The sequence below is a fragment of the Urocampus carinirostris genome, chromosome 6 (genome assembly GCF_059441175.1).
Source record: "Urocampus carinirostris isolate Australia breed hairy pipefish chromosome 6, RoL_Ucar_1.0, whole genome shotgun sequence".
NCBI lineage: Eukaryota > Metazoa > Chordata > Actinopteri > Syngnathiformes > Syngnathidae > Urocampus > Urocampus carinirostris.
The window spans coordinates 11,629,648-11,648,948 of NC_142354.1; the positions used below are offsets into that span (position 1 = coordinate 11,629,648).

At 41.4% G+C, this 19,301-nt stretch overlaps 1 protein-coding gene across 3 annotated transcripts; it reads right to left on the reverse strand.

The window, feature by feature from the left end:
• Nucleotides 1–266: 266 nt before the first annotated feature.
• eif4ba (eukaryotic translation initiation factor 4Ba) lies at nucleotides 267–18,365 on the reverse strand. Of its 3 annotated transcripts, XM_088337879.1 has the most exons (15): nucleotides 18,260–18,365; nucleotides 12,591–12,731; nucleotides 12,311–12,516; nucleotides 10,959–11,075; nucleotides 10,792–10,846; nucleotides 10,524–10,670; nucleotides 9,448–9,558; nucleotides 9,195–9,371; nucleotides 7,395–7,665; nucleotides 7,220–7,308; nucleotides 6,097–6,340; nucleotides 5,971–6,005; nucleotides 3,893–4,016; nucleotides 1,531–1,603; nucleotides 267–1,350 (listed from the first exon to the last, which is right to left on the reverse strand). In XM_088337879.1, exons 1-15 carry the CDS (start codon nucleotides 18,270–18,272, stop codon nucleotides 1,282–1,284), a joined length of 1,872 nt encoding a protein of 623 aa, XP_088194005.1. In that variant the 5' UTR covers nucleotides 18,273–18,365; the 3' UTR covers nucleotides 267–1,281. The 3 variants fall into 3 exon arrangements, with proteins under 3 accessions (XP_088194005.1, XP_088194007.1, XP_088194008.1); XM_088337881.1 differs by lacking the exon at nucleotides 1,531–1,603; XM_088337882.1 differs by lacking the exons at nucleotides 1,531–1,603; nucleotides 3,893–4,016.
• Nucleotides 18,366–19,301: the final 936 nt, after the last annotated feature.

Below are 19,301 nucleotides of genomic sequence, written 5' to 3' on the forward strand. Positions count from 1 at the left end.
CTGCGAAACATGGAAATTATTTCAAGCAAATGCAACAACTTCACCCAAAATTCAAGCACTCCAATCTATGAAAACAAATACATATTCAAGCATATTCAAAGATTTCAAGCACCTGTACAAACCCTAACAAACGGAATGGATAGAAAATTTGAGAATGAGTAAAACCCGAAAATGTTTACACACTCATTCCAGTGGGATTCTTTTGCACCTTGAGGTCACACAGCAAAAACCAGATAAGCTCATCGACGAAACAGTAAAGAGCGTACTTTGTACTTAGCGACACCCTTTTTATTGCAAGCGAAAAAAGATCATGTCATAAAAACCTCCCACGCTGCGTTAATCACACGAAGACCCGGAGAATACACGGTGAGCGGTGGAGGGCGGGAAGACGGCCGAATAGTCGAAGCGATGACGTTGTCAAAAGGTTCCGAAAGAGAAACAAAAGCGGGAGCAATAATGGCACTTCTAAAAACCAGCGTCGTGAGGCAGTGTCGTTCCGAGTATTGTGGAAGTAATCACGTCAAAACATTTATTGTACAGTGGATAACGCGGAAAACACTGAAATGAAGCCGGGCTGGAAGACAAGATTTGTGGTAGACTTTAAAGGGACAGTGTGTAATATTTAGTGCCTCCTAGTGGTAAAAACAAAAACGTTCATTCAGTAAAAAAACATTTGAATATTAGGCATAAGTACATGAGCTGTCATAATGGTTATGTTTACTTTTAAAAAGTCATCACGATAATATCTTTACAAAACTGATAATTCATTTCCAAAGGATGGTGTGCCTCAAAACTTATGAATAAACTGCGTGCCTTGACTCAAAAAGGATGAAAAACATTTCATCAAAAAATGCAGTGCCATCTAGTGGTCCAATATTACACACTGGGGCTTTAAATAGTGTTAAAAAGAGAATTTTTTTTCAACCTCCTTTCCTCTCCATGCTTACATTCAGAATCAATGCTCTAATCCACAAATGTACAGATTCTCTTTTCCCCACTTTTTCCATTTATTTATTACAACTTTTCAACGGAATCCATCACATTTCATGAGCTAAACAACCCTCCCCTTCCCGATTAAAACAAGTCTAGTCGGTGACGATAAGAGTAGAACCTGAACGAGTCTTCAGAGTTGATCAGACGAAGGAGAGGGTGAGGAGGGCCAAGGGAAAGGACGGGAAAGGCTGATTGTCCTCCCGGGGGCGGCTACTTCCACAGGAGAATATAAGCTATGTGAAATTTTTCCGACTTCTGTTCGTTCGCTCCTCTTCCACGCCGTCTTCTCTACTCCACGTCACCGTTGTCGTCTCCGTCCATTGGCAAAGCGGCGTACTTACTGGCTGAGCTGAACTTCTGAAAGAGACAAGCAATCGGGCACGCTCAACAAAAAAACATCCGTCGTTCGTTATTTGGTGCCTGCTGTTGGGTTGGGGGGTGAGCTGGAATTAAACGTGGAGGAGAGGAGGAGGGGGAGCCCAAGACCTGAGGGAAAAGCTTTTAGCCACTACCACAACCGCCCAGTGATGGACTTACGGGGATTGGGGGTTCGGCGTATTTCTTTGGCTCTGGCGGAGGTCTGGCGTCTCGGTCTCTTCTGTTATCCTTTCTACAGTCAGAATGAACCCGCAGGTTAACATTCGTCAGCAGGACTTACCAAGAATACTAGGGATGCACCGAATTCTCAGATTCAAATTTATATATCATCAAAAATGCGTTTAAAGTTTCCGTCAAAATGAAGACTTCCGAAAGAATGATGCCGTGATGCCGTCTGATCGAGGGTGCGGAAAACCAACAGTCACTTTGGGCTTTGTGCACAGGGTTCGTACACCATTATAATGCTGAAAATTGAGCACTCTTTAAGGACTTTCAAAGCCAATTTTCCTAGTACCATTGACCCCTTAACGTTCCTGTACAAATCAACTACAATTCCTATCCAAGGCGTACCCAAAGTCCATTGAGTACGGTGAAATAATCACTGAAAACGCTACCAACATTAAGTAATCCGAGTTGGAACACAACAAAAATAGGTTTTTATTCTCGCCTGAATTCCTTTTGCAATTAAATGGCCGCAGATACGTGTAGCATGGGCATCTTCGCTGGAAAGCAGATAAGACAATAGCTTAAAGCCTGACCTAAATTTGATGACGGTCTGAAAAACTAAACATTGTATTTTACACATTTTTCCAAGGGTAGGTTTAGTGGTTTCCGTGAGTGACCATTTGGAGACAGGCAATTTATTACACTAAATTCTTATTTTACTTTTTCCCATTTTTTAGCCATTTTATAAGAGTTGTAAATATCACTCCTCTTGCAAGAAGTCAAATATTTCACACAGTTGGGATTTTATGGATTGTCCTTGATGTAGCAAAGCCATTTTCCCAAATATTCAAAGAATTTGAAGACGGCTGGGGGAACGTGATGGTGAGTTGGGTCGGCTTGTTAGATTTCCAGTATCTTATTTCAAACTGATAGTGATATTTATGTTTTAATTAAATTTAAAAAATAGCCATATTTTGACTACCAAGAGTTTAAGCTTGACAATAAAACATGATATGGTGGATTTCAGTGACATCGTACGGACACATATTTGTTTATCTTAAGTCCAGGGGCCCGCCTGCGGGCTGTCGGAACATTAAGGAGTTAATAAAAACATTCAGGTGTGAATAATGTTTTTTGCAGAGCCACAATATATCTACATATGCCATTTTTAATCTAGCGTGTGCACTTGTCAAGACATATGATTTTGAGATCTTGAGTAAATCGCAAATACAGTATGTCACATGAGTACACCCCTCCATTTCTGCGGCGATATCATTATGGTTAATTAAACGACACTGAAGAAACATCGTTTTGACACAATGAAAGGTAGTCTGTACAAAGCTTATATAGCAGTGTACATATATCCCCCGCCCCCTCAAAATGTGAAAAAAAGCTGCGTAACTGTGTTTTGTGAACTGTTACCCAATGCTATCTATTGCATCCTGGTCATCATGGAAGGAAGATTACCACTTGTGAGGCCCCTTCTCAAGGTTTCTTATTTTCCTCGTGTTAAGGTTTTGAGTTTTTCCCTGCCCGCATGCTGGTTTAAGATCAGGGGATGGTGTAATTGTAACCTGTGCGGTCCTTTCAGACATTTTGTGATTAAGGTCGTCACAAATAAATGGAACTTGACGAGACAAAATCGAAGAACTTTTCAATGCCTTAGGCCTCAAATTTGATATTAAGTTACGTTTTTAAGAATGTCAGAGAGCAGAGTCAGCGTCATTTTTAAGCAAACTTGTAGAGAAACATGGCACCAATTTCAAGCATTTCCAAGCAATTCACCCAAAATACAAGCACTTTTAAATCCTTGAAAAAACAAAACAGTTTAAGCCTTTTCAATGATTTCAAGCTGCTGTAGAAACCCTGATGAGAATTCAATAACAATCACTTCTAGTATTGTTCTTGTCACTTATACCTTTACACTGTACCTTTACCAGCAAGTCAGTGCAAAACAAGTTTTCAATTTAACGTTTCGTATCAGACCATGCATTTCACCTTTTTAGTGTTTGGCCCCAAGATTTAATTTCGGTGCATCCCTAAAGAGTACTCTTGTTTAAAAAAAATAGAAAGCTTCAAACACTAGAGGTTCACAAAGCATCAGTCAAGATCTACAAGCTGCAATCATTCACAGTCAACACTTGTTGTTGTTACTGCTCAACAATCCAACCACCAAATGGGAATTGGGATCATTTTGAGGGAGCAAATACATTCAAGTGTCCCACTGCATCAAAGTTGAAAAAATAAAATGAAAAACATAAAAATGTGGGCCACTCTTTGCAGATGCCCTCACGCTAGCTCCTTGTCTGCTTTTTTCTTACCAACTTAAAGAGTTGCTAAGCTTTAAGTGGCTGACCTGTCTGCTTCCTTTCTTCGGTCTCTGTTGGGACCCTCTCCTCGCCCTGCTCCAGGCCCCGCAGGCCCACCTCGGGCCCGCGGGGTGCCCCGGTCCCGGTTAGCACCGTCTGCCTTGTTCTCATCTTAAAGGAGAAGCGCAACAGTTGAGACAACAGTTGGACAGCAAGCTATCGCCCACACTTACTCTGTGGCCCTTACTGACGGAGGGGCCAGATTTTTTTAATTAACTTCGTCATTTCATCAGTTATCATACTGCCTTAAGTAAAAAGGTGATTCGTCTTGAATATGCTGGGGAACACTGTACAACTTCCCAGTCCCACAAAGAAATGTCACAATGAAAACAAGGAATGGTTTCCTTCTCTGTAAATGTTAACATTTTACTAGCCCCCAGAGCAAGGAAAGTGATTAAAATGTTTGGCAAAGTATATACAGACACTTCCCGACCTACGAAGGAGTTAGGTTTCGGACGATCGCTCGAAAGTTGAATTTGTTGGTAAGTTGCTTCTGCGCCATATTTTGTATGTTTAAGGCTTGTATAAGTAACCTGTATTGTTTTGTACTAATAAAAATAAACATTTCATAAAATATTATGCTCTATAAAGATAAATAAAGTGAAGTTTAACTTAATTTTGAGAGATGCGCTTCAAAATGTCCGTGGTAAAAAGTGGCCGGTAAAAAGCGATCCGACAATTTTCTATACCACATCAAGCTTCCTTATTCCACTTTCGTTAAAAAAAAAAAAAACGTCTCGCCTCTTCTTTACACCAACCATATTGAATGGATGCACAATATATTAAATAATACAAATGTCTTGCTGGACATACAGTATAGAATGTTTACACACCAACTAAGAAGAGAAAGCCAGATTTCTTCTTCGGGTGGATCCTGGGTGACCTCTCACAGCGCCACGCGGCGGAAAGAAGCACTACAGTAATGTCCTCTACTCAGAAAAAGGTGCACACAATACAAAATCGAACTTACAGCAATGTCCGGATATTTTTCGACACCCCGAGAAAAATGTTTTCCTTTTTTCCCTTTTATCTAGTAGGGGGGCGTCTGTACACGTTTCCTTTAACCATTAAAAAACAATTCCATCACAGAGAAAAAGAAAACATTGAAAAACCATATTTTCCTATCAGTTAACTTTAACTGTACAATTTCATCTCTAAGGATGAAAATTGAATCGAATTCTCTTTATTGTCATTGATAAAGATTGTGAAATGTATGCTACTCTTCCTTGAGATTATTTGTTTTGAAGCAAATTAGGCATATCATGTTTTTAAGTCAAATCATTACTTCTCTATCATACACCTATGTACAGGTATATCCTGACTTGAACCGGGATTGGTTCCAACCAACCAGTAATAAATCCATTCGAATGACACCACCTGCTGCAGAGACAGTATCTAGTTAATGAGTGCAGTTAGATTGCTGTGCCGGCTGGCTACTGAACTTGACATGCGTGTTCCCTGGGTGCTCCACGCAAGACATTCTACTAAAAAAGTAGCATAATATGCCAGCTGGTGTTCTACGTCAGGTGGAATTACAAGTCAGATGTTACTGGTAGACTTTTTCCAAAGTTGTCGTAAACAAATAAATGTAGTTTTGCATTATTCACTTTGTAAGTCAATCTTTGGTGGTGTTTCTTACTGTAGGTCACACCACGAATTTCTGCACAAATTATTGTCATACTTCAAATTATCCTTATAAGACCGTTACAGATAATACAGTTATCCTCACCATTAGACGTAAGATCAGGCCTGAACCAGCCTGAGCCAGACCAATTAACTTGATTTGAAGGACCAAGCCCAACGCAAAACCGAATTTTGTTTGTAAGGACTCGTTAGGAGGAGGGGTCATTCTGGCCAAATACCCGCACATTTCGGTTTAAGTGAGCCAAGTTCGGGCTTAACATCTTACCTCTACTCACCATGTCATAGTTGACCAGGCTTGTTTATATCTACCCCCTTTACTGAAGTAAAAGGCTACCTTTCCCTTTTGGTGGTAAATTCTTACTAATCACAATACTCATTTGAAATGTCATGTAGGCAAGACTGAAAATTGATGAAACCTTACCCTTTCCAGATTCTCGTTCGTCTGCAGAATTTGAGCTATATGAAGAAAAAAATAATTAAATTATAAAAAATCTATTAAATATTATCTAGATACAATGTTTGATGGATGTCACAGTTGGACAACTACCTGAACTTAGGTGGAGCTGACGCCACAGGAGAGACCAGGGAGCGGCCATCAGCTTCTGCGGAGCCAGCCGAGGCTGCACTTCTCTTGGCCCAAGCGTTCTCTTTGGGGGGAGGTGCAGGCATTACTTTCAGGGGTTCCTTGGCAGGGGCAGGTTGTGAAGGGGGCGCAGGGGACAAAGTCTCGTCTTCTCTCCCGCTGAAAACCTCATTCTCACCCGATCGCTCGCTGTCTCGACACTGTGACCCTGATGAAAAGAAACGAAGTTCGCACACTTTTTCATGGCCAAATTCAAGAACTTAATAAGGACTTTCGATGTCAATGTCACAACTTCTCCAGTATCATTTAACTTACTAAGACCTGGTGTTCACAAGAATAAAACAAAAAGCTGGGATCGAGGATGAAGAAGAAATCCAGTGTGAATCTTGTAATTTGCATACTCACGAATATACCATTAACTTTTTTTTTTATTTTCAATGTGCATTTCTCAAGTCATGAATTTCTGATCTTGAGTAAATTGCGAAATTATTTGTGTATTTGAACTATACGATTTTTTGGGGCATTTTTGGGGATTTTTCTTTCCATAAGTGTTAGGTAAAAATGAGTTATATGTAGCTTACATTTTCAGTTGTAGGAAGTTCTTCCCGTTACAATCTACCAATTTAAAAGTATACCTGAATTATTGGCATGGCCCATAAGAAAAGTCATAATTGATAACTCATTCTTGCGCTACTACACATTTCATAGTGTCTTGATTAGGTGACATGCACCAGTAGGGGGCAATGATGCTTAACTGGACAATGTCATACAAAGTAATGCACTCTGTCGTTAATCACGAACAGGTGCAATGGCAAAGCAAAGTCACCAGAGATAAGTGTCAGCATCATTTTAAAGCAGACTTAAAAAAAAAAAACCTTCATTTCATGAACAGTCTATCAGGCAAGACTGTTGAGAAACAGAGGAACATTTTCAAGTATTTACAAGTACTTTGCCCAAAATTCAAGCACTTTTCAAACCTTGAAAACAACCCTGAAAGAAAGCACGAGAAGCCGAGTTTATGTTGCCTGCACAAAACAAATAACTGTCCTTAAGAAGACATGCACACATAATACAAGCTAAATTTTACCTCTTCCAGAACCACTTCCTGGCTGAGAGGACTCGCTTCCTGTACGAGATCTCTCAGTGTAACTTTCTTCATTTCGCCAGCTTGGGTCCCTTCATATAAAAAGATATATATTAAGCCGAGGATCTAAGAACAGTGTATATTTTGAAATGATAGTTCTTCGGGGCATACAACGTACTTGTCTCGAGTCTTTCTGTCAGGGCCCCGGACTTTGTCCTCCTCCAGCTGTCGCTGCAGCCTCTCTTCTTGTTTTTTCAGCCTCTCTTCTACCTCCCGTTCTTTGGCGGCCGTGTCAACTGGTTTGGCAGCACCAAAGATGGAGGATGCCCTGCTGCTAGAGGTCGGCGGAGCAGCTGGAGAAGTCCCACCACCGCCGGAACCGCTACCTTCCTCATCCTTAGCGGGAACACTCCGGGGCTTGAGATTCAATTTGGGCCTTTGCTGAGGAGCTTTAAAGAAAAAAAAAAGACAGCAAAGTGAGGAGGAGTGAGGAAACTCTGAAGTGCTAACCCTGACTCATATAGACCCTTTGCATGTGACGTCACGTTGCATTCATAACAATTATAAGGGCTGTGACGGATGGCAAAATCACCTGAGCGGACGGGAGTTGAATATAGTAATTGAATAAGGACAGGACAGAACCACGAAAGAAGAATATAACCACGACATTTAACAATGGTGATTTCTTGCTGTGCAGTTGGCTGCGCAAGCAGGCAAGTTCCAAGCCAATTTTGCCATTTCATCGTATCGCTTTTGATGAAGACAGAAGACGACGATCAGTATGTGAAATCAATCGGAGGGAGTGGCAGCCAACATAATACTCCAGGATTTGCAGCGAGTATTTTTACAAGGTACATTTCATGTATTTCAAAGCAATTTACCTTAAATAGGTACAAGTCATGTCAAAGAAACTCACTGTAGATACCAATGAGTTAGCTAGTTCTACTGTCTGACATCTGCTGTGGATTCAAAAGGACCATAACTCATAAATAATTTGAGCAACTTTCAGTTAGTCGATTTGAGATTGGATGGCATCCTGGATAAAACATTAGAAAACACAACACTAGTGTCTTACCTTTGGCACTATAAGGTACCTCCCTCTGTCAGTGAAAGCAACACGTACTGATAACCCAACCAGAACTGATGAAGCCAGACTTTGATAAGCTTTTAGATCAGCACCGGTGTGTGGAGATACTCTTTATAATACAGGAATTCTCAAAAAATTTGCATATTGTGGTGAAGTTAATTACTTTCCAAAGTGTAAAGATAAGAATGAAACTTGCATATATTTTTGATTCATTGCACACCAACTGAAATATTTCACGTCTTGTATTGTTTTAATATTAATGACTTCGGCCTACAGCTCATGAAAACCCGAAATTCCTATCTTAAAAAATGAGCATATCATGAGAACGTGCTATAAACAAGTACACCTGCAAACGATACCCGAGGCTGGGTTATTCCGCAAAACCGCAATTATGGTTAAGACTGCTGACCTGGCTGCTGTCCAGAAGGCCACCGTTGACACCCTTAAGCAAGAGGGTGGGACACAAAAATAAATCTGAATAAATGATGCGTCTAGGACGCAGGGACACGGGCAAACGAGAACACTGTGTGTGTAATGAATTCTAAATGTTTTTTTAGAATGACCTGTATAGTGGTAAAGATTGTGAAAACTGGAGTCGGGCATAGTTGACAATTTGGTTAGAAGGTATGGGTCGGAATCTAGCCCAGCTATCTTTAGTTTCTCTAAATATCTCTCTTTGTGCTTTCAGACAACGTGAGCCACCTCAAATAGCATCACAATATCAGTCATTGCGAATAGGATAGCTTTTTACTGTTATCGTCTACCGCATTCAGGTTTAACCCACGGGGAAATGCTGTTTACTACGGTTTACCGCCATCCGTCATGGAGTCGGTACCTTTGTCAAGTGGTAATGGTCATGTGTGCAAAGGGTCTATTGGGAGCGCTGCTTACCTCTATCTTCATTCCTCTCGTCGCGTCGGTCGTATTTATCGTCGTTGTAACGATCCCTGTCCCCGTACCGATCTCGATCGCCAAAGCGGTCGTTGCTACCTCGCCCGTCATAATCGTCCCGACGGAAGCTACTTCCAAAGGCACGTCGCCCGCCTCCGCCGCCACGAGAGTCATAACCTAAAAAAACATAAGCAAAACGATGAATCGGGATTGAAACTTTCGACAAACTCTCGAGTTTCAGTTCAGTGTTCACCTCCTCTATCGTAATCTCGGCGGTCTCTGTCATTGTAGCGGTCTCTTCCTCCGTCATAGTCCCGTCGTGGGCCGTCTCGAAAACGATCTGACTCATAACGATCCCGCGACCCTGTAAGGATTGTTTTTTACCTTTCTAATTGACCAGAATAAGACCACAGCTATACTACAAATAGCACAATCAACTATCATTTTCCTGACACTTCATTTCTATGACAATGATTTTGTTTACATGCAAGCAAGTTTGTAGACAGAATATTGCATTTCTGGAGCAATTCGTATGAATCGTGCACATGACAGGAATAGGTCTTGGGCGAAAATAGCTTTATCTGCTATATTCGGGGTGGTTTTATTAAAATCAGGCGGTACGGCGGATAAGTGGTTAGGCGCCCGCAGCACAGTTCTGAAGTCATTGAATCAAATCCAGCTGCCAGCGGTCCTATGCGTTGTTTGCATGTTCTACCCGTGCTTGTGTGGGGTTCCTTTGGGCACTCGTTTCCTCCCACAAAAAAACATAAATGTCAGGTTAATTGGCCGGTTCAAGTTGTCCTTAGGTGTGAATGAGTGAGTGAGTTGTCAGTCTGTGTGTCCTGCGACTGTCTGGCAACCAGTTCAGGGTGTCCCCCTGCCCGAAAATAGCTGGGATGGGCTCCAGCACCCCCGAGACCCTACTGAGGCTAAGCGGTACAGATAATGGATGGATGGATTTCAATCATTGCAGAGACCTGGCTCAACTCGATACCTGATGCTAGCATCCCAGCTAGCCAACTGCTCTCCAGATCCCCAACTTGCACCGAAAGGAGAGGCACTCCACTTTGGTTGTACTTTTGTATAAAGACAATAGAGGCTATTCATTAAAGTGCAAGTCTGTCTTTAACTTGTAGATCTATAATTGTTATTTTGTTACAGTCGTATACTCTCAACTCATAGTTAATTTGACCCTTTGTTTTTTTTATGAAGATGTGATGCTACTTCTCAGATTTTCACTTTTCGTGGGGGTTTGTTGTCCTTTTTCCAATCAAAATATTGCCTGCATGTAAACATAGCTATTGATTAAATTTCGAAAATTTGACGTACTTTCCCCGAAGGCGTCGTCCCTCCTGGGTGGCCCATCGTCAACCTCCCCGCTGGGCCGAGCCCTCCAGTCACTGTCGGTCTTGTCCGGGCCCATGTCTGCCATTCTCCCACCGCGGTCTCGACCTCCCATCATTCCACTGTCTCGCTCTAAAGTACAAAGATGACAGAATTCAATGGATTAAGAGAGAGAACAGGACAGTTCATCTTATAAAAAAAATAAAAAAAAAATATATATTAAAAAAGTATATATATTAGATATAATTTCTACCTTTATCATTCGACTGGCCCGCTATGTCAACACGGATCCTTCGATTCCCCAAGTTCTTTAGGAATAGACACAATTTTAGAAACAAATTAAAAAGACATTTGTCACCACATGTCAGTACATATCAGTAATATTTATAATTATTAAAATTATGAAGTGTAATGGCTTACCTCCTCATGGAGACTTAAAGCACTCAGAAGAGACTCTATATCATCAAACTCTGCATAGCCATATCCCCTCAACCTTTCATGGTTGCTATGTTCACGGGGCAGACGAACTGCACTGATCTACAGACACATAACGGACCCAAATTAATAACCTAGGAAAGCATGGAAAAACAGTAAACCCTCAGGATACAGCCTGATGAAGATTTCACTACAAGATGTGGAATATTGTTTTCTTAGTCCCTCGTAAAGTCATTTGCCCCACATATCTATACACCACCAACAAATTATGGCCAAAACTTTGCGGTATTTATGAATTTGTGTCAGTTACATGCTTCATACGTTTGAAAGATGTCTATTTGCCAAGGTCATACAGTTTTCATAGCCAAATTCAAGCCCTTTTCAAGACTTTCAAAGCAAATTTTTCGAATTCTTTTGTACCATTAAAAATAAATTCAGCGCATGTATTTTGCAGGTCCACAAATATATTTGTAACTTCATACTGCCTTTTTTAATCTTACGTGTAAATTTATTAAGAGATAGGATTAAAAGATTTTGAGTAAATTGCGAATATATTTGCAGATCTGAACAATATGTGGGTAAATTGTTCTAAGAAAAACCTCTTCCTATAGGCGTGAGGTAAAACAGAAAAATGTGGCTTACATTTTCAGTTGCAGGGAGTTATTCCCATTATAATTTACCACTGGAAGATAATACCATAATTTTCTGCATGGTACAAAAATGCCAATAATTGTTACACAAAAATGGCACCAATACACATGTCATAATGCCCTGTTTAGGTGAAGCAAGCACCTGTCCTCTTGGGCGTGACCCATAGTGAATGCCATACAGACTAATGCCAAGTGCTGTTAATCACAAAGGAGGAAAAAAATGCAAAGCCACCAGTGAGCAACGCTGGCCTTTTTTTTCAGCAGATTTGTTGAAAAACATGGCAAGAATTTCAAACATTTACAAGCACAATTTAAGCTTTTTTCAAACCTTAGAACACAATGCTAAATTACAAGAACCCCGCATATAATACGCTGGTCAGCTATTGATTTGTGTCAAGGCATGCTATTGGCTCAACTCCCTCCCAAAATTCCTTTTCATTCAGTTCAGAATCACCCGTGCTTCGTTAAGACTATGCCGGTTAGCACATAATTCCTTTTTTTTAATACTGTATTAGCTATGTATCCCAAGGTTTGGAGTGATGCTAAAGGGAGAAGGAAAAACATGGTAACAATGGTAAAGTCTGCAAATATCAATAAATAAAAAGAACATACACGCATTGTTACCCTTGCTATGGAATAAACTACAAATAGACAAATCATTTCCTCCCTGACAGCATTTTCACTCACTGCCAAGCCGCGGAAGAAGTCTTTGATGGATTCTTCAGTGACATCATAGGGCAGGTTGCCAAGAAAAGCGGTGTACGGCGGGCTGCGTGGCAGCCGAGACCGGTCAATATTGGGCTCGCGAGCTGAACGGGGTGCCGTGGGCAGGATGGAGCGGTCAATGGGCGCGGCCCGGAACGAATCCTCATCTGTGTGCCACGAAGTCGACACTAAAAAGACGAGCAGAGGAAGATGAATTACGATGGGATGCAATCACAGGAAAGTCTCAAACGTATGTGCTCACCATCTGCATCCAAGTCATCCGTTTCATCCGCCCAGTTAACGGGTTTGGCGGGGTAGCTTGGAGCCGGGGCGCTGCCTCCGCTTTCGTCCGCCAAGAAGTCAGTGAGTGTGAGGGTCTTACCCTTCTTATTCTTCTTCTTAGCTAAATAGAGAGCCACAAAAGTTTGGTTTGGCACATATTGACTGAAGTCAATGAAGTCACTGGTGGAGCATGCCAACATCAAACATCGTTTAATAGAGACTTTTTAACTAAAATATTAAAATCTGTCGATCTCACTTGGCTTTGAAATTAAAATTTGGTAAATATGGGGCAAAACCTGTGAAAACAATGCCCTTTTTTTTTGTTTTGGTGGATTTCGCAGAGTATTGGTGGAGACAAAACTGCACAGCACAAATTCTTCATTGTTTGAACAGCAAAACGGGACTGCTTTGTAAAGGTGAAGTTTTTTTTTTATAATTGCAGTTGCCTAAAATCAAATGTATTTACAAGCACGGCGGCGCAGTGGTTAGCGCGTGTGCGGCACAGTTCTAAGGTCTTGGGAACTTCCTGTGTGGGTTCAAATCCAGCTACCAGACTTACTGTGTGGAGTTTGTATGTTCTCCCCGTGCTTGCGTGGGTTTCCTCCGGGCACTCCGGTTTCCTCCCACATTCCAAAGACGTGCATTTTAGGTGGATTGGCCGGTCCAAATTGTCCCTAGGTGTGAATGAGCGAGTGAGTTGTCTGTCCCTGTGTGCCCTGCGATTGGCTGGCAACCAGTTCAGGGTGTCCCCTGCCCACTGCTTGCTGGGATGGGCTCTAGCACCCCCGCGACCCTACTGAGGATAAACGGTGCAGCTAATGAGATATTACAAGTAACATTGGACGGTGCGCAAAATTTTTGATTAGGACATTACAATACGCCCTCAGGATTAACTGAAATTTAATCGATATTGCGATGTGACATAGTGCAATTGTGCACTTAGGTTTTTTTTTTTGAAGAATTTATAGTTTCATGCTTGTGTTTTGTTCCCATTTGTTGTTTGGCCAACCGGAATTGACTCAGTTCAGGTTTTAACGGCAGCGGCCAATCAGAGGTAGGCACAGGCCAACAAAAGCGAAACAGCACGCTATGTCACACACCCTCTTTTTGAGCTTCCCAGCAGAGGGCCCAGTTCTCTTGAGGTTAAGGCATGTCACTACGAGTAAGTACTTGGAAAAAAACTACTATAAAAATTCATTTTTCTTGTAAAATCCAAAATCGCATCAAAATCGCAATACTGGTCTGAAAAATAGCCATTAGGTTTTTTACTAGCTCTTCAGTATAATTAATTACTAGGCGATTTTAACGTTTTGATGAATATACTATCACCGTGGTTGGACAAAGGGAGTTACGAGATTACTGGCCAGTCGAGAAAGGCAAGAAAAAATCAAGTTGCAATAGATCCCGGGGATATGGCATTCTCACCATACGACTGTTTTCACTTCAAGATGTAGGATGTTTTTTTCAGACACTCAGAGCCTTTCCCTCACTATATGAAATCAACTAAAATGTACCTGCATGGCCAAAAATTACAAAATTTAAGCTTTGTGGCGTCAATGCTTATGACTGCAAATGACGTGCCTCATAAGTCTCCAAAATGCCTGCTTAGTATTAGTCAACGTCATAAAATGCTGGTCTGCTATAGGTTAGCGCCATAGCAGCACCAAAATGTATGAGTAACTTTGGGAAAAAATAGTGACCAAAAACATTAGACTCCCGGGATAAGGATCCCCACTCTTATATTATTTGTAGGCTATGTGGATTACAATGTTTTTTCCGGCCCTCAGCTATTTCCTCACTATACAACATCAACAACTGATTATTATGTGTCTAAAACTTAAAAAGATTCAACATTTGTGATATTAATTTGTATGACTGCAAGTTACGTGCCCCAGACGTCTCAGAGATGCCTGCCTGCTATTATTACCCCTTTTTCATTTCAGTTCTGACATTCCTCGCCTCCGTTGGCCTTTTTGGTTTTCTCTTATGAAAAAGTAACCAGTTCTTAGTATCTGGGAGCCCGGCCTTAGGTACCATCTCTTATTGCCGACCACTAGTTGGTGCACTGCTGACGCATTGTCGCTTATCTGAGTGCGAGTGTGCTTCTGGTTCGCGCCGAAGACTTGTGCCAAATATGACGCTGAAATGACCTCAAGACGCTGCACAGAACTATAATGGAAAAGGTACCCGGGGAGAGGCGAGGAAGGCCAGAACCGTGTAGTGGAAAAGGGGGCTTTAGTCAGCGTCATCCAAGATACTGGTCTGCTATTAGCTGAGCACCCTCCCAAAATGTTTACTCTCTATCTAGTTTAGAATCGTGTGTGCTTCTTTAAGAATTTTTAATTTAGATGTACAATACTGTATTTTTATGCAGTGTATTCATTCGCTATGGGTCCCGATGCTTGAAGGGGATGCCCGAGAAGAGACATTATAAAGAACTCGGATTTTGTTTTCATCTTTTATTGCACCAATGTTCGAATGCACTTACCTCAGTCAGGTTTCATGCACTACGCAGTAAAGAATTTTGCCTATTTATCGGGACATTCGGTTTATTTTATTCTCCATTCGTCATTACAAGTTTAGCTTATCTTGTTCAACACATTTTTATCAATGACAATTAAGAATTCCAATTCAATTCTGAAGGGCAAAGCAAAAACAACCAAGGAAACTCATCTATTTGTTATTTAGAAGTACAAAGAAGGCATACTCATCATTAGCCTGGTTAAGGAATATGAGCGAAATACATTTGGGACTATTATATATGAGGAGTTTGAAGCCTGAAAAGCTTATGAGCAATCTTTGCAAGTGACTGTTTTTTTTTTAAATCAGCATCGTCTCCCTATGCATCTACCCACTAACTCCACTTGACCAGCACAAGGTTATTTTTTTTCTCTTCCCATCTTTATTTAATTATGTTATTTAACATAATAAAAACAAGTAGCACTTTGTCAAAATTTCATACCTGTCAACCTATACATTTTTGCCATATTTTACATGTTTATTGATAATTTCAAATTGTGTACACCATATAACAATTTTTGAACAAGGGACAAAAAAATGATCCCATCTTGCCAGTTTCCAATCTAATCCGAATCGTCTTGATCACTGGTAACAGACGATGTGATTGTAAAATGCTAATGAAGAGGAAATCAACTAAATTCTTTACTGCTACCTATGACTAGGTTTACTGCAAGTATGGAAAGAACTAAGAAAGATGCTGAAAGAATTGTGTCTTGTATGGAAAATGAATCAAAACTTGATTACACAGATTATCTTTGGTTTATACTCCATAGTCAGTCTTGCTGTGAGCAAATAGGTTCGAAGTTGAGTTTGTAAAAGTGAATTGTCGCTTAGCAGGGGAAATTGCAAACATCAGGGTTCCTATACATTTTACACCCAGATTCAAAAACCCTTTAAAGTCTTACAAAACTAATTTTCCAATTTTTTTTTCAGAAAAGGTGGATTCTTATCCCCCACTTTATGGCAATTTCACTTTGTGATCCACCCACCTCAGAACGGATAAAAGTCGTATCCAGGGGGTTGACTGCACAATAAAAAAAACTCAAACGGAATTCAACTTTGGTTGTTCCCCAATAACAGGGTTCGCACACCCTTTTCATGGCCAATTTCACGCGCTGTTTAAGGACTTATGACCGATTTGCTAATTTCTCCAGCATCCTTAAAGAAATCCCGTGTGAATCAAGTATTTTGCAGAGCAGCAAATATACTTGTGATTAACACATGCAATTTTTCATCTTGCGTATTTATTAAGACATGTTTTTTTACATCTTGATGAACGAACAGGAAAAATATTTAGGAGTGGAACAAGATGTGTGTTTATCTTTGAGAATAATCTCTACACATATAGGTGTTGAGTAAGAATTATGTAGCTTATATTTTCAGTTGCAAGAAGTTTTTATCGTGGCTGCAGAGCCGGAGCTAAGGTGAAGGCTAAGCAGTTAGCGGCGTTATAAGCCTTCAGTACTGTCCGCAATCATGGTAAATGTGAACTCTCTAACAAATAAGACCGACAAACTGGTTGTGCTGGTGAAAAATATCAAAGCATATGGGGAGTGAAGTTTGCCGTGTTTTACGGAAACCTGGCTCACGTCTAGCATTCCAGACGCTTACGTGGAGCTATCCAGGTTCAGCTCTGTTAAGGCAGACAGAGACACAAAAGCCTGCGGGAAGCGGAGAGGAGTTGGACTCGCTATCTACGAGAACGCGAGGTGGTGTAACCATGGGCAGAAACATTTCCATCTGCTGCAGGGACATCGAACTTTTGGCCTAGCGTGTGACGTTATCCACTCTGCTGTGCTAAACGAACACACAGCACCCAGAGGCCATCATGTTTATCTGTTAATAAACCACAAAAGGATACTGCTGGAAGTGTGAATTTCCCTACAGGGATGAATAAAGTATCTATCTACTTAGGGGCGTCCTGCACCTGTCCTCTTGGGCACGACACGCTGGGGTGCGATGACGCTTTATAGGACAATACCATACAAACTAATAACTGCTGCTGTTAATCACGAGGGAAGAAGACATGTATTGGCAAATCCAAGCTACAAGAGAGCAGTGCCACCCCAAATTTATTAGCGGAGTGGTCGAGAGAAAGGTCACCAATCTCAAACATTTACAAGTATATGACTAAAAGTTCAATCACTATTGAATACTTGAAAATGATCAAGTTCAAGCATTTGATGATTTTAAACATCCATATAAACCCTGTGATTATCGCCTCATAAGGAAAATCATAAAAAAGATGACAATTGGCTGAGGTTGACAGGTGCCATTTTTTGTTTTATTGATGTCTACAAGTGGGGGACAAGGGATTCGGAACGCATTAACTAATAACGATAGGTTTATACCCCCCGCTATACAGTAAGTTCACTTTCCGACCCACCTACTTAAAAACAGATGAATGTCGCATCTCGGGGTACGTTTAAAAAAAGCTGGATTGAATATCGGGCAGTTCCCGATTAAAGATGCCCGCAGCAGCTTAGTCAGCACAAGGCGTGCTGAGCTGGCTAGCTTTTTACGGCCTAGCTAGCGCACGTCGCGGAACACCGATCAAACTCGGCCGGCCCTCCAGGCAGCATAAAACCGAAGCGACTGGAACGAGAAAAGTAAACTCTAGTCTGATATGACAGTTGTTAAACATTATTTTTTTCGGAAAAAAAACAAAAAAAACGTGTTGAACACGTGGGGAGAGAAGACCTCGGCTAGCTTGGCTCAGCGCTCCTTCGCTAACGCGCCTGCGCTTAAGCTAGCCGTATGCTAACACGTCATATAAGGCAGCGACAGAGGTTTTAACGCAATAAATAAATAACATGGTTGTTTTTTTAATGAGTATAAAGACCCGATAGTTGTAATTTGTTGCCTAAGAAATACCCACATACACTTAGAAAAATATGGAGGAAAAAAACATGCCAAATGAAGCAATGCTCTTGCCGTCTAGTTCCCTCCTTCGGCCGTTTTATACGCACGAAGCTTCAAGGGTGAAACTGTTCGCACCGGACGACCATTATGAAGTGAGAAAAGAAGTGTTTGAGACTCAAAAGCGCTTAATAGTGGCTTATTTGTAAGTAAATGGAAGAGAAAAAGGAGCCCCGAGCGACCCTGTCGCTTCACCCACATAAACCTCACCTGACGCCGCCATGTTGAAGAGCGAGTTCGCGGGAGTTCCCGGATGAAGGCGTCAGAGGGTTAACGTCGAGGGCGCGCATCCGCGGCCACGAGCGCAGGCTTTTGCCATCAACTGTCAACAATGGTTGAAAATAATTCAACTCTTATGATTACGTTTATTAAAAAAAATCACAACATTCAAAGTATTACTTCAAAAGGACTCTAGTACTATATGAGTTTACAAGAAAAAGATAGCGACCTATTACGCCAAGCTTACCCAGGGACAAGTTATGGCCCGTGATCAAAAATGTATTGCCCCGTGGCCACTGATTTAAAATTATTAATATGTGACACGCCAGTAAAGCTGACTACAGAATAAAATACATTGTACTTAAAAAAAATGATGGCAGTTGCCGGCAGCACGACGGAGCAGCGGTTAGCACTTGCGACACAGGTCACCTTCCTGTATGGAGTTTGCATGTTCTCCTCGTGCTTGCAGGGGTATCTTCCGGGCACTCCGGTTTCATCTCATGTTCCAGAAAAAACAAGCATGTCAGTCCAAAAATTGTTCCTAGGTGCGAATGAGCAAGAGATTTGTCTGTCCCTGTGTGCCCTGCGACTGGCTGGCAACCAGTTCAGAGTGTCCCCTTGAAGCCAGCTGGGATGGGCTCCAGCACCCCCGCGACACTACCGAGGATAAGCGGTGCAGATAATGGACTTTGCCCCTGGCTTTCTGTGAGAATTTCATCCCACCCCATTTCCAACATGGCGACCGTAAATAAAAAAAGAAAAGTTACCTGTGAGACCCTCCGCTTCCAGGTGAAGTGGGAAGTGGAGAATTTTTTAAAGACTGTGGCTGTCTATGAAGAATATAATATCAAGAGGCACTGCCAGACCAAACATGTTGACTACAAAAAGCTGACTGGAGACGAACCCTGTGAAAAGGTGAAGCAACTGAAAGCTGTTTTAACGGCACAGCAGCGCTTTTTCACGAGACTTATCGACCTTAAGCGACCTAACCTTGACACAGAGAGCCTATGTAATTATAGGCCAGTGTCAAATC

Bases quoted from the DNA above. Each gene is read 5' to 3' on its own strand.
- eif4ba (XM_088337879.1), bottom strand. The intron at 11,076-12,310 runs GTGAGTGAAAAT...ATGTGTCTGTAG, and splicing joins ACTTCTTCCGCGGCTTGGCA to ATCAGTGCAGTTCGTCTGCC. The intron at 4,017-5,970 runs GTAAGGTTTCAT...TTCTCCTTTAAG, and splicing joins CGAACGAGAATCTGGAAAGG to ATGAGAACAAGGCAGACGGT.